We start from the raw sequence: 21408 nt of genomic DNA, 5'->3' as shown, positions 1-21408 counted from the left end.
AGACACAGCATACATAGGGTGACTACAGAGACACAGGATACATAGGATGAGTACAGACAGAGTCAGAGTAGAGAATAAAACAGACAGGATAGACTGGGTGAGTACACAGACAGGACAGACAGGGTGAGTACAGACAGACAGGACAGACAGGACAGACAGGGTGAGTACAGACAGACAGGACAGACAGTGTGAGTACAAGAAAAGTGACACACAGAGCACATAAGGTGAGTGAGTAAAGGTTATGTTGGGGGTGGGAGCTGAGGACAGGCGTTAACAGCACACAAACCCAAACCCCTCCATCCATCCACTCCCTCCCCTCCTACCTTGAGGAACGGTGGAGCGGTGTACAGGAGCGGGGACAGCGGGGGCTGGAACAGCGGAGGATCTAGTGTGGTTGAGATCCGGGGTAAACCCCCATCTTGTTTCCTACAAACACAGAAAACACAGAGAGAGAAACATGAACATCAGACAGATCAGACTAAGTCCCTTACTGTATATTACACTGAGGTCATGAGGGGAGAGAAGAGGAATAAACAATGTGACTGGATGCCTCAGTGTTCTATGGTTAGCGATTAGCATAACTTTCAACGCAACACAACACAGCTATTTAGGAAACACTGTCTGCAGCATGGTGCCCATTCTGAGAAGCATCACAATGGCCTACGGCAGGGATGGACAACCAGCCCTTTTGTAGGCCCTCAGATCAAAAAAATGATCTTATAATAATAATGAAAATGTTGGGGGGGCCTCAACTTACTGCTGAGAGTAAGAAGAATGTGGTTTCACATCAGCAGTCACTCAGCCCATGTCAGCATTTTTATTTTAGATTGGTAAGTTAGTCTAGCAGCCAGCTATCTAAACTTGTAGTAAGCATGGTCAAATTACCAACCGGGGTGGGGCTCATTGATCATCAGTTAAAACTGCAAACATTTGCCTCCACCCTATGGCAAAATGCGTAGAATTGCAGGATATGTGTAGAACTAGCTGTAAAACCGCACATTTTTATGTCCGCCCCATGGCAAAATGTGTAGAATTGCAGGAAATTAATTTTTTATTTTTTAATTTTCTTTTTTCACTGTCACGAGGGCGGGCACTAAAATGTTTTGCTCACAAGGTGGGGGGGTTTTGATGTGGGTATGCAGACCCACGAGCCACTGCGGCCCCATATGATTATTTACGTTCTTTTGTGGCCTCCACCCCCATCAAAGATGGTTGAAGAGCGATATGAAGAGCCTGAGTAAACTAATCCAATATCATTCTAACCCTCCTCTTCTCTGCTTTGTCTTCCTTCCTCTATTGCTTTGACAGGAGGGTATTTTTAGATCATAGATATACACAAAAGGGGTTTCTGGGGCTATGAGAGTTGAGCTGAAGGGTGAATTTCAATTTCTTGCAGAAACCATTCAAAAAGACTGGATATGTAAAACAAGGGTACCTTCAGACTTGACACAGTCAACATTTTGATATGTAAAACAAGGGTACCTTCAGACTTGTTACAGTCAACATTTAGATATGTAAAACAAGGGTACCTTGAGACTTGTAACAGTCAACATTTTGATATGTAAAACAAGGGTACCTTGAGACTTGTTACAGTCAACATTTAGATATGTAAAACAAGGGTACCTTGAGACTTGTTACAGTCAACATTTTGGCAACATTTTGGTGAATACAGGATAATGAGGACATTCTTTGCCATTTCTCCCCCCGAGTTTGAATCCCACTGTGACAAGATAATCCTGATCACAATCTAATTGTGCCTGAAGTGGCACAATGTGGTGTGAGAGATTGACTGGGGTCAAGAGTGAAATATCAGAAAGTGTCTTGAGTGAACCCATGTCCTTTTATTCCAGATGTTTTGATCAAATAATGTGTGAGACCAGTTTGCCCAGGTCTCCTCTCCAAGGCCCCATCCATCACAGAGCAGACAACCTCTCTGAACTGAAATGTGATTATTCTCCAAATTGGGCTGCTTGCTCTCCACCCTCCTGAGTGAATGCATTACCTTCACGTCCACCATTACACCTCCTTGTTTGTCAAGGCTGACAAGATGCAGCTTTTATTAACCTTGAGATAAAACCAGTACATAATGTGGAATATCTACTATAAAGCTAGCTACCCAGGAAACGTGAAACACCACAGAGGATGAGAAACTATTTCTCTAAAAACTAGATTTGGACCAGATTGTTTGTAAGGGGCCCAGGGTGAGTACTGTGAGTGAATGTTAAGTATTTAGAATGCTCTACAAGCCAAAACAAACCACTCTAACAAAAGGATGTCAGATTGTGAAGATCCTTTCTAAGTCTTCACAAACCTATCTGTCAACACAAATCCATTAGCGGTATGTTCGCCCACTGATATCCCAGAGCAATGTCAAACTCATCAAGCTCAGTCACATAGGCCTCCACTGATCTCTAAAAAATCATCAGCAATATTCACAATGTCACAATGATAAGATAAGATAGTGAGATCCTACACCAAACAAGCACACAAAGTGTGCAAACTACTGCAGCCAATATAGTTGTGAATAATATCTTATTCTCTCTAAGTGTGCTTTATGCCCCATTAAGCAGGAGTCTCTCTGGAGAGAAGAGCCACTTCAGGGATCCAGGGAGGACACTCTGCCACCCTCCCTGCCACAAATCTCTCTACTAACCATCTCCAACTCAGGAGACTGCCTGCCTGCCTGCCACACAATGTGAGTATTGCACTCCTGAGCACTACTGCATTCTCTCTGAAATATTCTGCTCTCTCTCTGAAACCACTAGCCATGCAATAGGTCTGTGAGACATTGAGCCACAAACACCTCAAGGCAGCACCAATGCCTTAATCAATACCAATGTACAGTGTATGCAGTAGTGGTCCATCGAATGTAGCCTAACTGTAATCAAAATATCATTATTAATCAGTCAATTCACTGGGGGAGGTTTAATTTGATGGCATGGCAATCAATAGTTGACCTGTGCTAATGAAAATACAATTTGTAGTGGTGTTCACCATGAATCAGCAAGCAGGGTTGATTGACTGTAGGGACTGAAATAGACTAGAGTCCAAGGTACCTGACGTACAATGTTCACAATGCTGCAGGGGCTAACCTTGGGGACCTATAGATGTTACAGTCAGTCACATTCAATAGCAAAACTAAGAGATGCTGTGTCAGCAACACTGAAAATATACTGAACAAAATATAAACGCAACATGTTAAGTGTTGGTCCCATGTTTCATGAGCTGAAATAAAAGATCCCAGACATTTTCCATAAGCACAAAAAAGCTTATTTCCCTCAAATTTTGTGCACAAATTTGTTTACATCCCTGTTAGTGTGAATTTCTCCTTTGCCAAGATAATCAATCCACCTGACAGGTGTGGCATATCAAGAAGCTGAAAAAACAGCATGATCATTACACAGGTGCACCTTGTGCTGTGGACAATAAAAGGCTAAATGTGCAGTTTTGTCACACAACACAATGCCACAGAGTTTTGAGGGAGCGTGCAATTGGCATGCTAACTACAGGAATATCCACCAGAGCTGTTGCCAGATAATTTAATGTTAATTTCGCTACCATAAGCCGACTCCAGCGTCGTTTTAGAGAATTTGGCAGTACTTCCAACCGGCCTCACAACCGCAGACCACGTGTAACCACACCAGCCCAGGACCTCCACATCCGGATTTCTTCACCTGTGGGATTGTCTGAGGGGACGGGGAGCGGGGTGCTGAGGAGTATTTCTGTCTGTAATAAAGCCCTTTTGGGGGGGGGAAACTCATTCTGATAGGCTGGGCCTGGCTCCCCATTGGGTGGGCCTGGCTCCCAACAACCTCTCCCTCAATGTCAGCGAAACAAAGGAGTTGATTGTTGACTTCAGGAAGCAGAGGAGGGAACATGTCCAAACAATATTTTCCCGAAAATCTACCAATTTCAATACCGGGAATAATTCATAATTCAAATCGGAGAAGTCCATTTAATGCGCTTAAAACCAAGAAATGGTCACTATGCCAGGGTTTTCCCCAAATAAGAGGGGCGTTGCGCCACCTTGTCAGCTTGGCTGCACCACTATGTAAAGATTTTAGAGTTAATGAAACTGATATTTAGAATAACTATCTAAATTCAGGAACATGATAACGTTCAGAATTTATGAACGGCCTGTTTCACAACTCACAACAATGTAATTGGTGATCAAAGATAGTTATTCTATCATTACTAAATATCAGTTTCATTAACTCTAAAATCTTGACATAGTGGCACAGCCAAGCTGACAAGGTGGCGCAACGGCCATCTTATTTGGGGAGAACCCTGGCATGTGAATAGCAATGGAAATGGCATCTTCAGTGGATACAAAGTAGATACACCTCCTTTAAATCTTGATATTTGGTTGCGTTGTCAACCAAACACAATTCAGTATTACTTTTGTAATACAGTAAATATTGTAAGGATATCTTACAAACTAATGTAACAGTATTTATTCAACTTTCAAAAGAGTAACATCACTGGCCACATTTTGAGATTACTGTAACAATAAACGTCATTTTATGTAATCATAGAAAGCATGCATGTTCAAGATAGCATGCAAATGTCGCAGGTCTGTGGAGACAATTGCTATTATAATCTATGCAAAATCTCAAACGGCATTGACCACTGGCACCATGTACTTAAATAATCTCAATTGCAATCCAGGTCATTTAGTTGTGCTAGCATTAAGTTGTTGTATAAATAAATACAAATCTAAATATTCCCATTTGAACTTTGCTGTGCTTTTAAAATGGTTGAAAGCACAGTGATATTACATTTAGGTGACAACTAAACCAAAAATCCGACACGTTGATTTTTCACTGGAATTTGGAACATTGGGAATTAAACATATTGTTGACTGTTTTTTTGAGTGGGTGAAAATAGGTTGTAATCTCATTGATCAACGTATCAACCAAATACTACCCAATTTTCCACGTTGAAATGACGTGGTGTGCCCAGTGATTCAAGTCTATTATAAGAAATGTATATGCAAGGATAGGTACTGTATTGTACAAACTGCATCTGTCATCTTTTATCAACAGAAATGTCAAACATATACGTCCAGCAGATCTGAAAATCATTCCTGGTCGATTTGGAACTGACAAATCATATGACAATTCTAATCTGACATAGAACTCCGACAGTAAGACTGTACAAACACAAACAGATATCAATACTGATATTAGTCTGGAGGTGTGTGTGTAAACAGCACTCTCCCTCTCTGTCTTTCATTCCTCCTGACAGACGTTAGAGTGAATCCCTCTCACATGGTACTGTAGCAGTTCTCTCCAGAGTAGCCAGCAGATAGGTACACTATCCCATAGGCTAGAGTCATCAAGCACTGATGTTCCTGTACAGATAGGTACACTATCCCATAGGCTAGAGTCATCAAGCACTGCCGATGCAGAGATATAAGCAGAAATAAGAAATGGAATCTCCCCTCTTGTTAAAAGCTAATCAATGTTTTATTAGTCACTGTCTTTGTCCATGCTAATGATCTATTAAATAATGTAAACAAGGACTATTAATCAGCTACACTACAGTACGTGGTGAGATATACTTGTTGGTAAAGTCATTATTAAAACTGACTGAGTGACTGACTGACTGATAGAGCTGCTCTCTTCATGTTACAGAGAAAGAGAGACCTTCCTGACAGACAGCAGTGAGTCTGTTGAGGAGATAAAGTTGGAATTCAGTGGCATTCAATGAGGCCAGGCAGGCAGCTCTAGTCTGTCCTATGAGAGGACGGCAGGTAGCTTAGTGGCTAAGAGCGTTGTGCCAGTAATCGAAAGGTCGCTGGTTCTAATCCCCGAGCCGACTAGGTGAAAAATCTGCCGATGTGCCCTTGAGCAAGGCACTTAACCCTAATTGCTCATGTAAGTCGCTCTGGATAAGAGCGTCTGCTAAATGACGTAAATGTAAATGTAAATGAGAGATCAGGACAGGACAGGACATCAACCGCCCAGCACAGATAGACCTGACACACGCACTGTGGATGGATGGGGTGTGGGAGCCCACACACACACACACTCATGCATGCACAGACCAACCCTTGTGTGCACACAAGCATGCCCACACACCAGCCTCCCTGAGGAGGAGGAAAATTAGGAGGAGGATAAATTGAATTAAGACGTGTGTATGAGGGCTCTATCAGAAGAGTGGAAAGAGATGGGCAACCATATAGAGTATGTGTGTGTGTGTGTGTGTGTGCGCATAGTTCTAATATAGATTAATAATTATTTCCCCATGACATGAATCAGGCAGGAGGAAACACACTGTACCGTGCACCGTGCAGCACTCCACACTGCCAGAGCACATAGCTAAATAACAATCAGAGCAGCGGGGGAGACTCTCCTCTCTCCTCCTCATTACGAGCTGTTCCACAGAACAAAAGCATACTGTATGCTCTGTGCACCTGCCTGCTGCCTGCCTGCCTGCTGCCTGCCTGTCTGATGCCTGCTGCCTGCCTGCTGCCTGCTGCCTGCTGCCTGCCTGCCTGCCTGCCTGCTGCCTGCCTGTCTGCTGCCTGCCTGCCTGCTGCCTGCCTGCTGCCTGCCTGCCCTGCCTGTCTGCTGCCTGCCTGCTGCCTGCCTGTCTGCTGCCTGCTGCCTGCCTGCTGCCTGCCTGTCTGATGCCTGCTGCCTGCCTGCTGCCTGCCTGCCTGCCTGCTGCCTGCCTGTCTGCTGCCTGCTGCCTGCCTGCTGCCTGCCTGCCTGCTGCCTGCCTGCCTGCTGCCTGCTGCCTGCCTGCCTGCTGCCTGCCTGCCTGCTGCCTGCCTGCCTGTCTGTCTGCTGCCTGCCTGCTGCCTGCTGCCTGCTGCCTGCTGCCTGCCTGCCTGCTGCCTGCCTGCCTGCTGCCTGCCTGCCTGCCTGCCTGCCTGCCTGCCTGCCTGCCTGCCTGCCTGCATGCCTGTCTGCTGCCTGCTGCCTGCTGCCTGCCTGCCCTGCTGCCTGCTGCCTGCCTGCCTGCTGCCTGCCTGTCTGCTGCCTGCCTGCCTGCATGCTGCCTGCCTGCAGCCTGCCTGCCTGCCTGCCTGCTGCCTGCCTGCCTGCCTGCCTGCCTGCTGCCTGCTGCCTGCCTGCCTGCTCGCTGCGTGCCTCTACGTAAACATCCTGCATATCAGTTTACAGGCACTACAGCTTCATCCCCCCACCACAACAACACAGCACAGATTGCAAAACAAATCCAACCTATATACTATGCTACAGAATGAAATCATTGGGGTATATAGTAAAAGCGGTAGGTACTATTGGAACAAACATGATGAACACAAAGAAATAAGACAAAGTAAGTTACTCACTCTGTGTCAGCTGTATGCAGTGTTGCTCCCACATAAATATATCAGAGAACAGTTAAGAAGCAGATGGCTAAGACTCTCTCTCTCTCTCTCTCTCTCTCTCTCTCTCTCTCTCTCTCTCTCTCTCTCTCTCTCTCTCTCTCTCTCTCTCTCTCTCTCTCTCTCTCTCTCTCTCTCTCTCTCTCTCTCTCTCTCTCTCTCTCTCTCTCTCTCTCTCTCTCTCTCTCTCTCTCTCTCCTCCAGTCTGATCACTCTCAGTCTCAACTCTCTCCCTCTGACTATTACACACCTGCTGGACAAGCTGAGCCTCTCTGGGCTGTCACACCCACTCCTGTGCCGCTAGGCTGGCCCTCTCTTTCCTCCCTGTCTTGCGCTCTCTCTCTCTCTCTCTCTCTCTAGCTCTCTCACTCATTCGTTCTCTCTCTCAACACTCTTGTGTTGGGGTTCTCCTCCTTTTTCCCTCCCTCCCTTCCTCCCTCTGTGACATGGTGCCCCTCCCCCGCCCATGCTGGGACTGGGAGAAGGAGAGAGAGAGAGAGAGAGAGAGAGAGAGAGAGAGAGAGAGAGAGAGAGAGAGAGAGAGAGAGAGAGAGAGAGAGAGAGAGAGAGAGAGAGAGAGAGAGAGAGAGAGAGAGAGAGAGAGAGAGAGAGAGAGAGAGAGAGAGAGAGAGAGAGAGAGAGAGAGAGAGAGAGAGAGAGAGACAGAGAGAGAGAGAGAGAGAGAGAGAGAGAGAGAGAGAGAGAGGGGCTGGGCTGGGCTGTTTGATGGAGGTTTGTTCTCTTCTCCTCTGCATTCATTACACCTCACCTTAATTAAACAACATGCCTCCCTAGCTAGGACCGGTTGCTCTGGCAACCAAATCAGTTACACATGAGAGAATAGATCTGCCCTTCCCCCGACACACAGACAGACACGCAAAAACTCACGCAAGCACACACACACAGGCATGTGCGCACACGCACACAGGCATGCGCACGTACGCACACACACACACACACACACTGAATAGTGAACTTCATACATTGAGTTTATGATGTTTCTATCATTATTCTTCCAGTAAGAGAGAATAGTTTGGATTGAGAGGATAAAAGCAGAGGAGCATTTAATGACTAATACCAGATAAGCAGTAATTGCATATTTTGTCCATTACTGGAACAAGTTGAATGTCAGTCTGTCTTGAAGTCTCCTGAGTCCTACTGCCACATTCAGCTCCTAACAGACTTAATGTCCCTGGCGATGTTCTCTTCTTCTAAAGCATATGTTTGTTTGTCCCCTCAGGTACGTAGAAACACTAAGTGGACTTGCTTTTACTGAAACATGTGCTCTGGAGCATAGTCATACAGGAGAAGTATGATTCATCCTACTAATGGTGTTTGGTATGCCAGGAGAGATTACAAGGGATTATAGAACAGTCTTTATAATTGTGTATTGTAATAATCATTAAAAAGAGTAATCCTCAGAGACTTACTTCTTAGTGCCAGAAAGAGACAAACAGATTTATTGTATACTCTCCCTTACAACAAAAACACATTAAAAAATAATGTGGGAAAAACGTGGTTTTCAGACAAGTGTGAACAAATCAAGTGGAAAATATCACCCCCCAAAAAATGGTTCATTTTTACATGAGTCAGACATGTGGTTTCACATGTGTCAGACTAGTGCCGTTTCACATGTACATTTTTCACGTGTTTTTCCCTCCCACAAAAAAATATCCCCAAGTGAATTTCTTCCCCACACATTTTTTTTTCACCACTTACAGCTACATCTGGTCTCCCATCCAGGGACCAACCAGCACCGACCCTGCTTAGCGTTAGAGGCAAACCAGAAGTGGCATGCAGGGTTCTATGTTGCTAGAATGTGCCAAAATGTGCAACTGGAAAATGTATTTGCTCTCTTGCAATATTTTGTTTTGCGATCAATACTTTTGGGTTTATGTTTTGCTTTCTATATCATTATTTTTGTTTGCAATACTAAGAATTTTGTTTAATATTAATGGCACAAAGGTAAATCACTCGCTAGAGGATTGCACCATATAACATTTACATTTTACATTTACATTTACATTTTATAACACTAACACTATCACGCCATTAAAGATGTTTAAAGCAGCAATCCTTAATTGAAACATTAACAAAGTGTTCTTCCTGCCACAGTTTCGGTACAAAGCTGAGGGATGGGGCTGGAGAAATGCAACCACTCTCTAATCCATAGACTGCGCTATGGATAAAATGACTCACTATCCATGATATCAAAATTATAGTTTTAAACATGTTTTTAGGCTATACAGTGTTTGTTTACATTAACTTTCTTTACAAACATTGCATTAAAAAAAGCTTATATTTTGGTTTCTGGAGGGGTACGAACGTTGAAGTAAGCTCATCAGGCATCTATACGTTATATTCTTCAAGAATCAATGGGTATATATCATTAATTTTATTTGTCTTTATTTTTACAATTTTTTACATTGTAGAATAATAGTGAAGACATCAAATCTATGGAATAACACATATGGAATCATGTAGTAACCAGAAAAGTGTTAAACAAATCCAAATATATTTTATATTTGAGATTCTTCAAATAGCCAACCTTTGCCTTGATGACAGCTTTGCACACTATTGGCATTCTCTCAACCAGCTTCACGAGATAGTCACCTGGAATGCATTTCAATTAACAGGTGTGCCTTCTTAAAAGTTAATTTGTGGAATTGATTTCCTTCTTAATGCGTTTGAGCCAATCAGTTGTGTTGTGACAAGGTAGGAGAGGTATACAGAAGATAGCCCTATTTGGTAAAAGACCAAGTCCATATTAAGGCAAGAACAGCTAAAATAACCTAAGAAAAACAACAGTCCATCATTACTTTAAGACATGAAGGTCAGTCAATAAGGAATATTTCAAGAACATTTAAAGTTTCTTCAAATGCAGTTGCAGAAACCATCAAGCACTATAATGAAACTGGCTCTCATGAGGACCGCCACAGGAATGGAAGACCCAGAGTTACCTCTGCTGCAGAGGATCAGTTCCTTAGAGTTACCAGCCTCAGAAATTGCAGCCCAAATAAATGCTTCACAGAGTTCAAGTAACAGACACATCTCAACATCAGCTGTTCAGTGGAGACTGTGTGAATCAGGCCTTCATGGTCGAATTGCTGCAAAGAAACCACTACTAAAGGACACCAATAATAAGAAGAGACTTGCTTGGGCCAACAAACACGAGCAATGGACATTAGACCAGTGGAAATCTGTCCTTTGGTCTGGAGTCCAAATTGGAGATTTTTGGTTCCAACCGCCGTGGCTTTTTGAGACGCGGTGTGGGTGAATAGATGATCTCCGCATGTGTATTTCCCACCGTAAAGCATGGAGGAGGAGGTGTTATGGTGTGGGGGTGTGGGGGTGCTTTGCTGGTGACACTGTCTGTGATTTATTTAGAATTTAAGGCACACTTAACCAGCATGGCTACCACATAATTCTGCAGTGATACGCCATCCCATCTGGTTTGGGCTTAGTGGGACTATCATTTGTTTTTCAACAGGGCAATGACCCAACACACCTCCAGGCTGTGTAAGGGCTATTTTAAGAAGAAGGAGAGTGCTACTGATGGAGTGCTGCATCAGGATGACCTGACCTCCACAATCCCCAGACCTCAACCCAATTGAGATGGTTTGGGATGAGTCGGACTGCAGAGTGAAGGAAAAGCAGCAAACAATGGCTTGCGAAAGTATTCACCCCCCTTGGCATTTTTCCAAATTATTATTATTATTATTTATTTTTTTAGGGGGTAGATCAGCTTTAATATTGCAGATAGATTGTAACTTCCGTCAATGTAATTGTCTGCATCACTTCCAATCCTCCATATGTTTTTATTTTCTTGCAAATATATATATATATATATATATATATCATACACATACATACAGTGAGGGAAAAAGTATTTGATCCCCTGCTGATTTTGTACATTTGCCCACTGACAAAGACATGATCAGTCTATAATTTTAATGGTAGGTTTATTTGAACAGTGAGAGACAGAATAACAACAAAAAAATCCTGAAAAACACGTCAAAAATTGTATAAATTGATTTGCATTTTAATGAGGGAAGTAAGTATTTGACCCCTCTGCAAAACATGATTTAGTACTTGGTGGCAAAACCCTTGTTGGCAATCACAGAGTTTAGACGTTTCTTGTAGTTGGCCACCAGGTTTGCACACATCTAAGGAGGGATTTTGTTCCACTCCTCTTTGCAGATCTTCTCCAAGTCATTAAGGTTTCGAGGCTGACGTTTCGCAACTCGAACCTTCAGCTCCATCCACAGATTATCTATGGGATTAATGTCTGGAGACTGGCTAGGCCACTCCAGGACCTTAATGTGCTTCTTCTTGAGCCACTCCTTTGTTGCCTTGTCCGTGTGTTTTGGGTCATTGTCATGCTGGAATACCCATCCACGACCCATTTTCAATGCCCTGGCTGAGGGAAGGAGGTTCTCACCCAAGATTTGACGGGACATGGCCCTGTCCATCGTCCCTTTGATGCGGTGAAGTTGTCCTGTCCCCTTAGCAGAAAAACACCCCCAAAGCATAATGTTTCCACCTCCATGTTTGACGGTGGGGATGGTGTTCTTGTGGTCATAGGCAGCATTCCTCCTCCTCCAAACACGGCGAGTTGAGTTGATGCCAAAGAGCTCGATTTTGGTCTCTTCTGACCACAACACTTTCACCCAGTTCTCCTCTGAATAATTCAGATGTTCATTGGCAAACTTCAGACGGCCCTGTATATGTGCTTTCTTGAGCAGGGGGACCTTGCGGGCGCTGCAGGATTTCAGTCCTTCACGGCGTAGTGTGTTACTGTCACAATCCGGGTTAGAACTCCGGTCTCAGAAGTGTAGAGCTGGGGGTACTACCCCTTAGCCACAGAGGAGATGTTGTAGGACCCAAATAAAACACCCAAGGCAATACTCCAGGCAAGTAGATTTAATGTTCCAAAACAGGAGGCAAAACAAAACAACTCCACGAGGGGAGAAAAACAAACTAAAGATAACTTCAAAAACTTACTAGGACAGACACGGTGAGACAAAGCAGGAGACACACCGTCAGGACGCAATAACCAAGTGAGAAACAAGGGGAAAACACACAGCTAAAATACACAAGGGGGAAACAAGGCACAGGTGACCTGGATAAGCTAATTAGGACACATGAGGAAGAACTAAGGCAAAGGGGGAACACAGCTGACCTCTAGAGGCCAGGAGACAAACAGGGGAAGCAGGAAGCTGACAGGACCCCCCTCCTCTAGGAACGACTCCTGACGTTCCTTCCAGAACACCCTGGCCCCAGGGTGCGAAAATCTCGGATCAACCCTGGGTCCAGGATGTCCCTGGCTGGAACCCAGGAGCGCTCCTCTGGCCCGTAGCCCTCCCAGTCCACCAGATACTGCAGAGAGTTCTGGACCCTCCGGGAGTCCAGTATCCGGCGGACTGTGTAGGCTGGCTGGCCGTCTATGATCCTGGGAGGTGGCGGGGGTCTGTGTGGGGGGCAAAAGGAGAAGACAAGACAGGTTTAAGGAGTGAAACATGGAAAGTGGGGTTAACTCTAAGGGAGCGAGGCAGAACTAAACGATACGAAACAGGGTTAACCTTTCTAGCAATGCGGAAAGGGCCGATGTATCTCTGGGAAAGCTTCTTGGATTCGACCCGGAGGGGCAAGTTCTTAGTGGCCAACCAAACTCTCTGACCAGCTCGGAAACTAGGGGCCGTCCGGCGGTGGCGATTAGCCTGACTTTGGTATCTCTGGGAGGTCCGAAGGAGGGTACACCTGGCCTTCTTCCAGGTCCGCCTACAGCGTTGGACAAAGCGCTGGGCCGAGGGAACACCAACTTGCGCCTCTTCCTCTGGAAATAATGGAGGGTTGTAACCGAACTGGCATTCGAAGGGGGACAATCCGGTGGCTGAGGACTGGAGGGTGTTGTGGGCATATTCAGCCCAAATGATATAGGTGGCCCAAGACGTGGGATTACTGGCCGCCATACACCGCAGGGTGGTCTCCAGATCCTGATTAATCCGTTCCGTTTGGCCATTAGACTCTGGATGGAATCCTGACGATAGGCTGGCTGTGGCCCCAATAAGCCTGCAGAAGGCCCCCAAAACCGGGACGAGATTGGGGACCTCGGTCAGAGACCACGTCCAGGGGAATGCCAAATATCCGGAAGACATGGTTCATGAGGAGCTCAGCAGTCTCCTTAGCCGAGGGCAGCTTGGGCAGGGGAATAAACCGGGCAGCCTTAGAGAAACGGTCTACCACCACAAGGATGACGGTGTTGCCCTGGGATAGAGGAAGTCCCGTAACAAAGTCCAGAGAAAGGTGTGACCATGGCCTTCGAGGAACAGGTAAGGGATGGAGCAGTCCCTGGGGTCGCTGGCGTGTCGACTTTCCCTGGTTGCACACAGGGCAGGCCTCAACATAGACCTGCACGTCCTTCTTGATGGACGGCCACCAAAACCGCCGTCGGAGGAACTCCAGTGTGCGAGCACTGCCAGGATGGCATGTCAAGGGCGACTCATGACCCCACTGCAAGACGGGCCCGAACCGAGAGAGAACGTGACAGGCGACCGGCAGGACCACCGCCTGGATCGGGCTCATGGGCAAGAGCTTCTCATACCCCTCTTTCTAGTTCCCACTGAAGAGGTGCGACGATCCTAGACCTCGGAATAATCGATGCCAAGGGCTTCTCTTGTACCTCGGGAGAATAGACTCGAGACAGAGCATCCGGCTTGACGTTCTTGGTGCCAGGTCGGTAAGTCAGGAGGAACTGGAATCGATTAAAGAAAAGGGACCATCGTGCTTGCCGAGGGTTCATCCGCTTAGCCTGTTGGAGATATTCCAGGTTCTTGTGGTCTGTGAGAACCTGGAAAGGGTGCTGAGCCCCCTCAAGCCAATGGCGCCACTCTTCCAAGGCCAGTTTTACCGCAAGCAACTCTAGATCCCCCACGTGGTAGTTGCGCTCGGCCTCAGACAGGCGGCGAGACATGAAGGCACAAGGGTGTAATCTCCCCATCCGCACCCCTCTGTGACAGGACGGCTCCCACCCCCACCTCTGAGGCGTCCACCTCCACCACGAAAGGTCTCTCTGGGTCAGGGGTCACCAGAATCGGAGCAGAAGTGAAGCGGCGCTTGAGATCCTCGAAGGCCCCTGCTGCTTCCGGACCCCAGTGAATCTTGGTCCCTCCTCCCTTGGTAAGCGTCGTCAAGGGGGCTACCACCGAGCTGAAATTCTTGATGAACTTCCGATAGAAGTTAGAAAAGCCAATGAACCGTTGAACCTCCTTGACCGTGGCAGGTGTGGGCCAATCGTGGACCGCCTTGACCTTCTTGGGATCCATCTCTAGGTGCCCGGGAGTGACAATAAACCCGAGAAACTGAGTCTGAGAAACATGAAATTCACACTTCTCAGGCTTAACGTAGAGGTGATTGTCAAGGAGCCTCTGGAGAACCCGGCTAACATGCCCCTCATGTTCCTTCAGTGACCTCGAGAAGATGAGGATATCGTCCAGGTACACGAAGACGAACAGATTAAGCATATCCCGGAGAACATCATTAATCAGGGCTTGGAATACTGCGGGGGCATTGGTGAGCCCGAACGGCATCACCCGATATTCATAGTGTCCCGTGGGCGTGTTGAACGCCGTCTTCCATTCGTCTCCTGGCCGGATCCGCACGAGATGGTAAGCATTGCGGAGATCCAGCTTAGTAAAAATGGAAGCCCCTTGAAGCAGCTCAAAAGCAGTGGCCATGAGAGGAAGAGGGTATCGATTCCGAACCGTGATCTTGTTGAGTCCCCGGTAATCAATACAAGGCCTCAGACCCCCGTCTTTCTTTTCAACAAAAAGAAGCCCGCCCCAGCCGGGGAAGTAGAGGCATAGATGAGGCCGGCTGCCAAGGACTCCTTAATGTAGGTGTCCATAGCTGCGTGCTCGGGGAGGACAAGGAAAAGATCCGACCTCTAGGAGGGCAGCACCCAGGGAGTAGATCAATGGCACAGTCATAAGTGCGATGAGGCGGTAAGGCAGTAGCCCGGGCCTTGCTGAACACTGCCTTGAACCGATGGTAAACACTGGGGACCCGGGAGACGTCAACAGACTCTTGAAACTGGGTACTAGGGGCTGAGGAACTCTGAAGCATGCAGGTGAGTTGGCAAGTGGGACCCCAGCTAAGAATGGTGCCAGTAGGCCAGTCGATCTGGGGATTATGTCTGCATAGCCAAGGGTGACCCAGGATAATAGGATACTCGGGAGAGTCAATGAGATAGAAGGTCTCCTCCTGCTGGTGTTGAGAGATGGTAAGTCGCAGGGACTGAGTCGCCTCAGTAACTTTTCCTGGTTCCAGAGGTCTGCCATCTAAGGCTGTAACTGCCTGGGGTTGAGGAAGTAGTTGGGTAGGGATCTTAAGTTCCTTAGCCAAGGTTACATCCATAAAATCACCTGCGGCACCGGAATCGATCATAGCCTGGACCCGATGCTGGTGGCCCTCCCAGGACAGAGTGGCTGGAATAGCTAGGACCGCGTTAGTAGGAGGAGCTCTAATTTTCCCCATCACAACCCTCCTGTAGCTGGGCGGGGACAGGCGTTTCCCAAGCTCGGGGGCAAGTGGAGCGGAAGTGGCCGGCAACCCCGCAGTAGAGGCACCGACGCTCCCTCATGCGACGTTCCCTTTCGTTGGAAGAAAGCCTGGACGGCCTAACTGCATGCTCTCCGGGAATCCTGGGGCAGTTCAGGAGCCGGGGCAGCTCTGAATGACGGAGTCCAAACAGGAGAAACAGAGCTGCTCAGAGGAACTTGGGACTGAGACACCTGACGGCGAGCCGTTCTCCGCTCTCTTAGACGATTGTCCAGGCGGATGGCCAAGGCTATGAGGGACTCGAGATCTTCAGCTGGTTCACGGGTGGCTAACTCATCTTGAAGGGGCTCAGATAACCCTCCCTGAAAGCAGACCCTCAGCGCTTCATCATTCCATCCGCTCCTTGCTGCTATGGTTCGGAACTCAATGGCAAAATCTGCCGTGCTTCGGGGGCCCTGACGGAGAGACAGTAGGCGCTTGGAGCCTCCCGCCCACTGACAGGATGATCGAACACCCGCTTGAACTCTTCTACAAATGCAGCGTGGGAGTCACAACAGGCCTCCTGGGACTGCCACACCGCAGAGGCCCAGGCGAGCGCCTTGTCTGAAAGAAGGGTAATGAGGTAGGCAATCTTGGAACGGTCTGTGGGAAAACTTGAGGGTTGGAGCTCGAAGGTGAGGGAGCATTGGGTGAGGAAACCCTGGCAAGAGCTTGGATCCCCAGAAAAGGGCTTGGGAGGTGGTAGTCGGGGCTCCGCCAACCGAGAAGGCCTGTCGTCACTGGGAGGTGACCGGGGCAGGGGGAGGACCAAGGAGGCGTTCAAAGAGCTGGTGAAGGGAACTCATCATTTCGGCCAGGAGTTGAGAATGTCTAGCCATCAGCTCCTCTTGTCGGCTGAGAACGGCTTCATGGCGCTGGAAAGAAGCCTCATGTCGAATGATCACCGCCAACAGGTCCTGGGAACTGAGTGTTTCTGGGTCCATGATTGACTTGGTTATTCTGTCACAATCCGGGTTAGAACTCCGGTCTCAGAAGTGTAGAGCTGGGGGTACTACCCCTTAGCCACAGAGGAGATGTTGTAGGACCCAAATAAAACACCCAAGGCAATACTCCAGGCAAGTAGATTTAATGTTCCAAAACAGGAGGCAAAACAAAACAACTCCACGAGGGAGAGAAAACAAACTAAAGATAACTTCAAAAACTTACTAGGACAGACACGGTGAGACAAAGCAGGAGACACACCGTCAGGACGCAATAACCAAGTGAGAAACAAGGGGAAAACACACAGCTAAAATACACAAGGGGAAACAAGGCACAGGTGACCTGGATAAGCTAATTAGGACACATGAGGAAGAACTAAGGCAAAGGGGAACACAGCTGACCTCTAGAGGCCAGGAGACAAACAGGGGAAGCAGGAAGCTGACAGTTACCAATTGTTTTCTTGGTGACTATGGTCCCAGCTGCATTGAGATCATTGACAAGATCCTCCCGTGTAGTTCTGGGCTGATTCCTCACCATTCTCATGATCATTGCAACTCCACGAGGTGAGATCTTGCATGGAGCCCCAGGCCGAGGGAGATTGACAGTTATTTTGTGTTTCTTCCATTTGCGAATAATCGCACCAACTGTTGTCACCTTTTCACCAAGCTGCTTGGCGATGGTCTTGTAGCCCATTCCAGCCTTGTGTAGGTCTACAATCTTGTCCCTGACATTCTTGGAGAGCTCTTTGGTCTTGGCCATGGTGGAGAGTTTGGAATCTGATTTATTGATTGCTTCTGTGGACAGGTGTCTTTTATACAGGTAACAAACTGAGATTAGGAGCACTCCCTTTAAGAGTGTGCTCCTAATCTCAGCTCGTTACCTGTATAAAAGACACCTGGGAGACAGAAATCTTTCTGATTGAGAGGGGGTCAAATATTTATTTCCCTCATTAAAATGCAAATCAATTTATAACATTTTTTACATGCGTTTTTCTGGATTTCTTTGTTGTTATTCTGTCTCTCACTGTTCAAATAAACCTACCATTAAAATTATAGACTGATCAATTCTTTGTCAGTGGGCAAACGTACAAAATCAACAGGGGATCAAATACATTTTCCCCTCACTGTACATACATACATACAAAAGCTCTCAACCTATAACCTATATACTTATTATGGACACAGTATGCTTACATTATTAGTTATCTTGTTGTTATTAGTTGTTGTTAGTTGTTATTAGTCCCATCCTTCAACTCCATTCAACACCACCCATCTATCTCTTCTATTTGCCATATATTTTTCAAATGTACTGTGATGTTTCACAAAAGTTCTGAACATTTCTATTCTCATTGTTTCTAGACATTGTAAATTGAAAATAAACATTTTTGCTAAAATATTATTATATTATTGATCGATTGACTATGACTTTTCAGATCACCCAGTAACGCTATCTGCAGGGTTAGCTCCAGGTAAATATTGCAATCCTTTAGCCATTCCTGTACCTGTGTCCAAAAACAAGCTACAAATGGACAGTACCAAAACAAATGATCTAATGATTCTGTCTCTTCGCAGCTAAATCTGCAGAGCTGGGAAGATTGTATCCCCCATATAAATAACATTATATTGGTAGCAAGATTTTTATATAATAATTTAAATTGAAAAATTATATGTTTTGAATCCGGCGTCGTTTTGCATATCAGTTCATAAACACTATGCCATGGAATCGGTACGTCAAAAATCTCTTCCCAACTATTTTGCAATCTATATGGGATGGCTGTCAATCATTTGGTCCTTAAATGAAACTGGTATACTTTTTTATTTATCACAGTTTTCTTTAACTGCATTTTTGCGGTAATGCTGCAATTATTTGGTTGTAATTTTGGGTAGAGCAGACATTTCCATATGTTTTTGTTAGCTGCATGTGCGACATAACTCCACCAGTCCTACCAATGACATAATTTACGAAGATTGTACCTTTTTTAAAATTATTTTGTCATTTTTATTTTTTTATTAAGCAAATATTATATTTCAGTTTAACCACAATATTTGCTGTATTATTTATTCTGTCATTTCTGGAGGATTCAACTGAAATTGCAACCAACTTTCTATGGCTTGTTTTAGAAATAGTGATATTTGGGAGATTATTTCCTTTTCAAATAACTGAAAGTGAGAGGTTGTAATCTGAATAAAGGGAAGAAGGCCATTCTTGAACATTGGGTGAGACAATCTTACTAATTTACTAGAGAACCAGTTCAGATTTAAGTATAACTTTTGTATGACTGAAGCTTTTAGTGATAGGTCTAATGCTTTAATATTTAATTATTTCTGTCCTCCAAATTCATATTCATTATATAAATAGGCCCGTTTAATTTTGTCTGGCTTGCCGTTCCAAATAAAATGGAATATTTTTTTCTCATATAATTTAAAAAACTGTTCACTAGGCGTAGGCAAGACCATAAGCAAATAGGTAAACTGGGATAATACTAAAGAGTTAATCAGGGTGATTTTTCCACAAATTGACAGGTATTTACCTTTCCATGGCAGCAAGATCTTATCTATTTTTGCTAACTTTCTATAAAAATGTATTGGAGTGAGATCATTTATTTCATTTGGGATATGTATTCCGAGTATATCCACATCACCATCAGACCATTTTATTGGTAAACTACATGGTAATGTAAACATTTAATTTTTTAGTGATCCAATACGTAATATAGTACATTTATCATAATTTGGTTGTAATCCAGAGAGGTTAGAAAATGTATCTATATCCTCTATGAGGCTGTGGAGGGATTCTAGTTGTGGATTTAAAAGAAAACATGAATAATCAGCATACAATGACACCTTTGTTTTAAGCCTTAAGCCCTGGATTTCTAATCCCTTGATATTATTGTTGGATCTGATTTTAATAGCTAACATCTCGATGGCCATAATAAATAGATATGCCGATAGTGGAAAACCTTGTTTCACTCCTCTTAACAGTTTAAAACTTTTTGAGAAATAGCCATTATTTACTATTTTACACCTAGGGTTACTATACATGATTTTAACCCAATTTATAAGAGATTCTCCAAAATTGAAATGCTCCAGGCATTTATATATAAACCCCAGTCGTACTTTATCAAATCCCTTTTCAAAGTCTGCTATGAATAGCAGGCCTGGTTTCCCAGATTTTTCACAGTGTTCTATTGTTTCCAGTACTTGCCTTATATTATCTCCAATGTACAGTGGGGAAAAAAAGTATTTAGTCAGCCACCAATTGTGCAAGTTCTCCCACTTAAAAAGATGAGAGAGGCCTGTAATTTTCATCATAGGTACACGTCAACTATGACAGACAAAATGAGAAAAAAAAATCCAGAAAATTACATTGTAGGATTTTTAATGAATTTATTTGCAAATTATGGTGGAAAATAAGTATTTGGTCAATAACAAAAGTTTCTCAATACTTTGTTATATACCCTTTGTTGGCAATGACACAGGTCAAACGTTTTCTGTAAGTCTTCACAAGGTTTTCACACACTGTTGCTGGTATTTTGGCCCATTCCTCCATGCAGATCTCCTCTAGAGCAGTGATGTTTTGGGGCTGTCGCTGGGCAACACAGACTTTCAACTCCCTCCAAAGATTTTCTATGGGGTTGAGATCAGGAGACTGGCTAGGCCACTCCAGGACCTTGAAATGCTTCTTACGAAGCCACTCCTTCATTGCCCGGGCGGTGTGTTTGGGATCATTGTCATGCTGAAAGACCCAGCCACGTTTCATCTTCAATGCCCTTGCTGATGGAAGGAGGTTTTCACTCAAAATCTCACGATACATGGCCCCATTCATTCGTTCCTTTACACGGATCAGTCGTCCTGGTCCCTTTGCAGAAAAACAGCCCCAAAGCATGATGTTTCCACCCCCATACTTCACAGTAGGTATGGTGTTATTTGGATGCAACTCAGCATTCTTTGTCCTCCAAACACGACGAGTTGAGTTTTTACCAAAAGTTATATTTTGGTTTCATGTGACCATATGACATTCTCCCAATCCTCTTCTGGATCATCCAAATGCACTCTAGCAAACTTCAGACAGGCCTGGACATGTACTGGCTTAAGCAGGCGGACACGTCTTGCACTGCAGGATTTGAGTCCCTGGCGGCGTAGTGTGTTACTGATGGTAGGCTTTGTTACTTTGGTCCCAGCTCTCTGCAGGTCATTCACTAGGTCCCCCGTGTGGTTCTGGGATTTTTGCTCACCGTTCTTGTGATCATTTTGACCCTACGGGGTGAGATCTTGCGTGGAGCCCCAGATCGAGGGAGATTATCAGTGGTCTTGTATGTCTTCCATTTCCTAATAATTGCTCCCACAGTTGATTTCTTCAAACCAAGCTGCTTACCTATTGCAGATTCAGTCTTCCCAGCCTGGTGCAGGTCTACAATTTTGTTTCTGGTGTCCTTTGTCAGCTCTTTGGTCTTGGCCATAGTGGAGTTTGGAGTGTGACTGTTTGAGGTTGTGGACAGGTGTCTTTTATACTGATAACAAGTTTAAACA

At 45.3% G+C, this 21408-nt stretch overlaps 1 protein-coding gene across 12 annotated transcripts in view; it reads right to left on the bottom strand.

The window, feature by feature from the left end:
• The window catches only part of LOC121545656 (rap1 GTPase-activating protein 1), a 129013-nt gene that overhangs the window by 27138 nt on the left and 80467 nt on the right, over positions 1–21408 (bottom strand). For 11 of the 12 annotated variants that reach the window (XR_006657659.1, XM_041856392.2, XM_041856395.2 and 8 more), the window contains one exon: positions 324–426. Coding sequence is in view for 8 of the 12 variants with exons in the window: in XM_041856384.2 (XP_041712318.1) it covers positions 324–426 (103 nt within the window). In the remaining 4 variants the exon portion in view is untranslated. Of the gene's footprint in view, positions 1–323; positions 427–7303; positions 7412–21408 lie in introns of those variants that run through there. The other variant, XM_041856393.2, reaches the window with a different exon arrangement.

Source organism: Coregonus clupeaformis, chromosome 30 (genome assembly GCF_020615455.1).
Source record: "Coregonus clupeaformis isolate EN_2021a chromosome 30, ASM2061545v1, whole genome shotgun sequence".
NCBI classification, from domain to species: Eukaryota; Metazoa; Chordata; class Actinopteri; order Salmoniformes; family Salmonidae; genus Coregonus; species Coregonus clupeaformis.
This window is presented reverse-complemented; position numbering and strand designations above follow the sequence as displayed.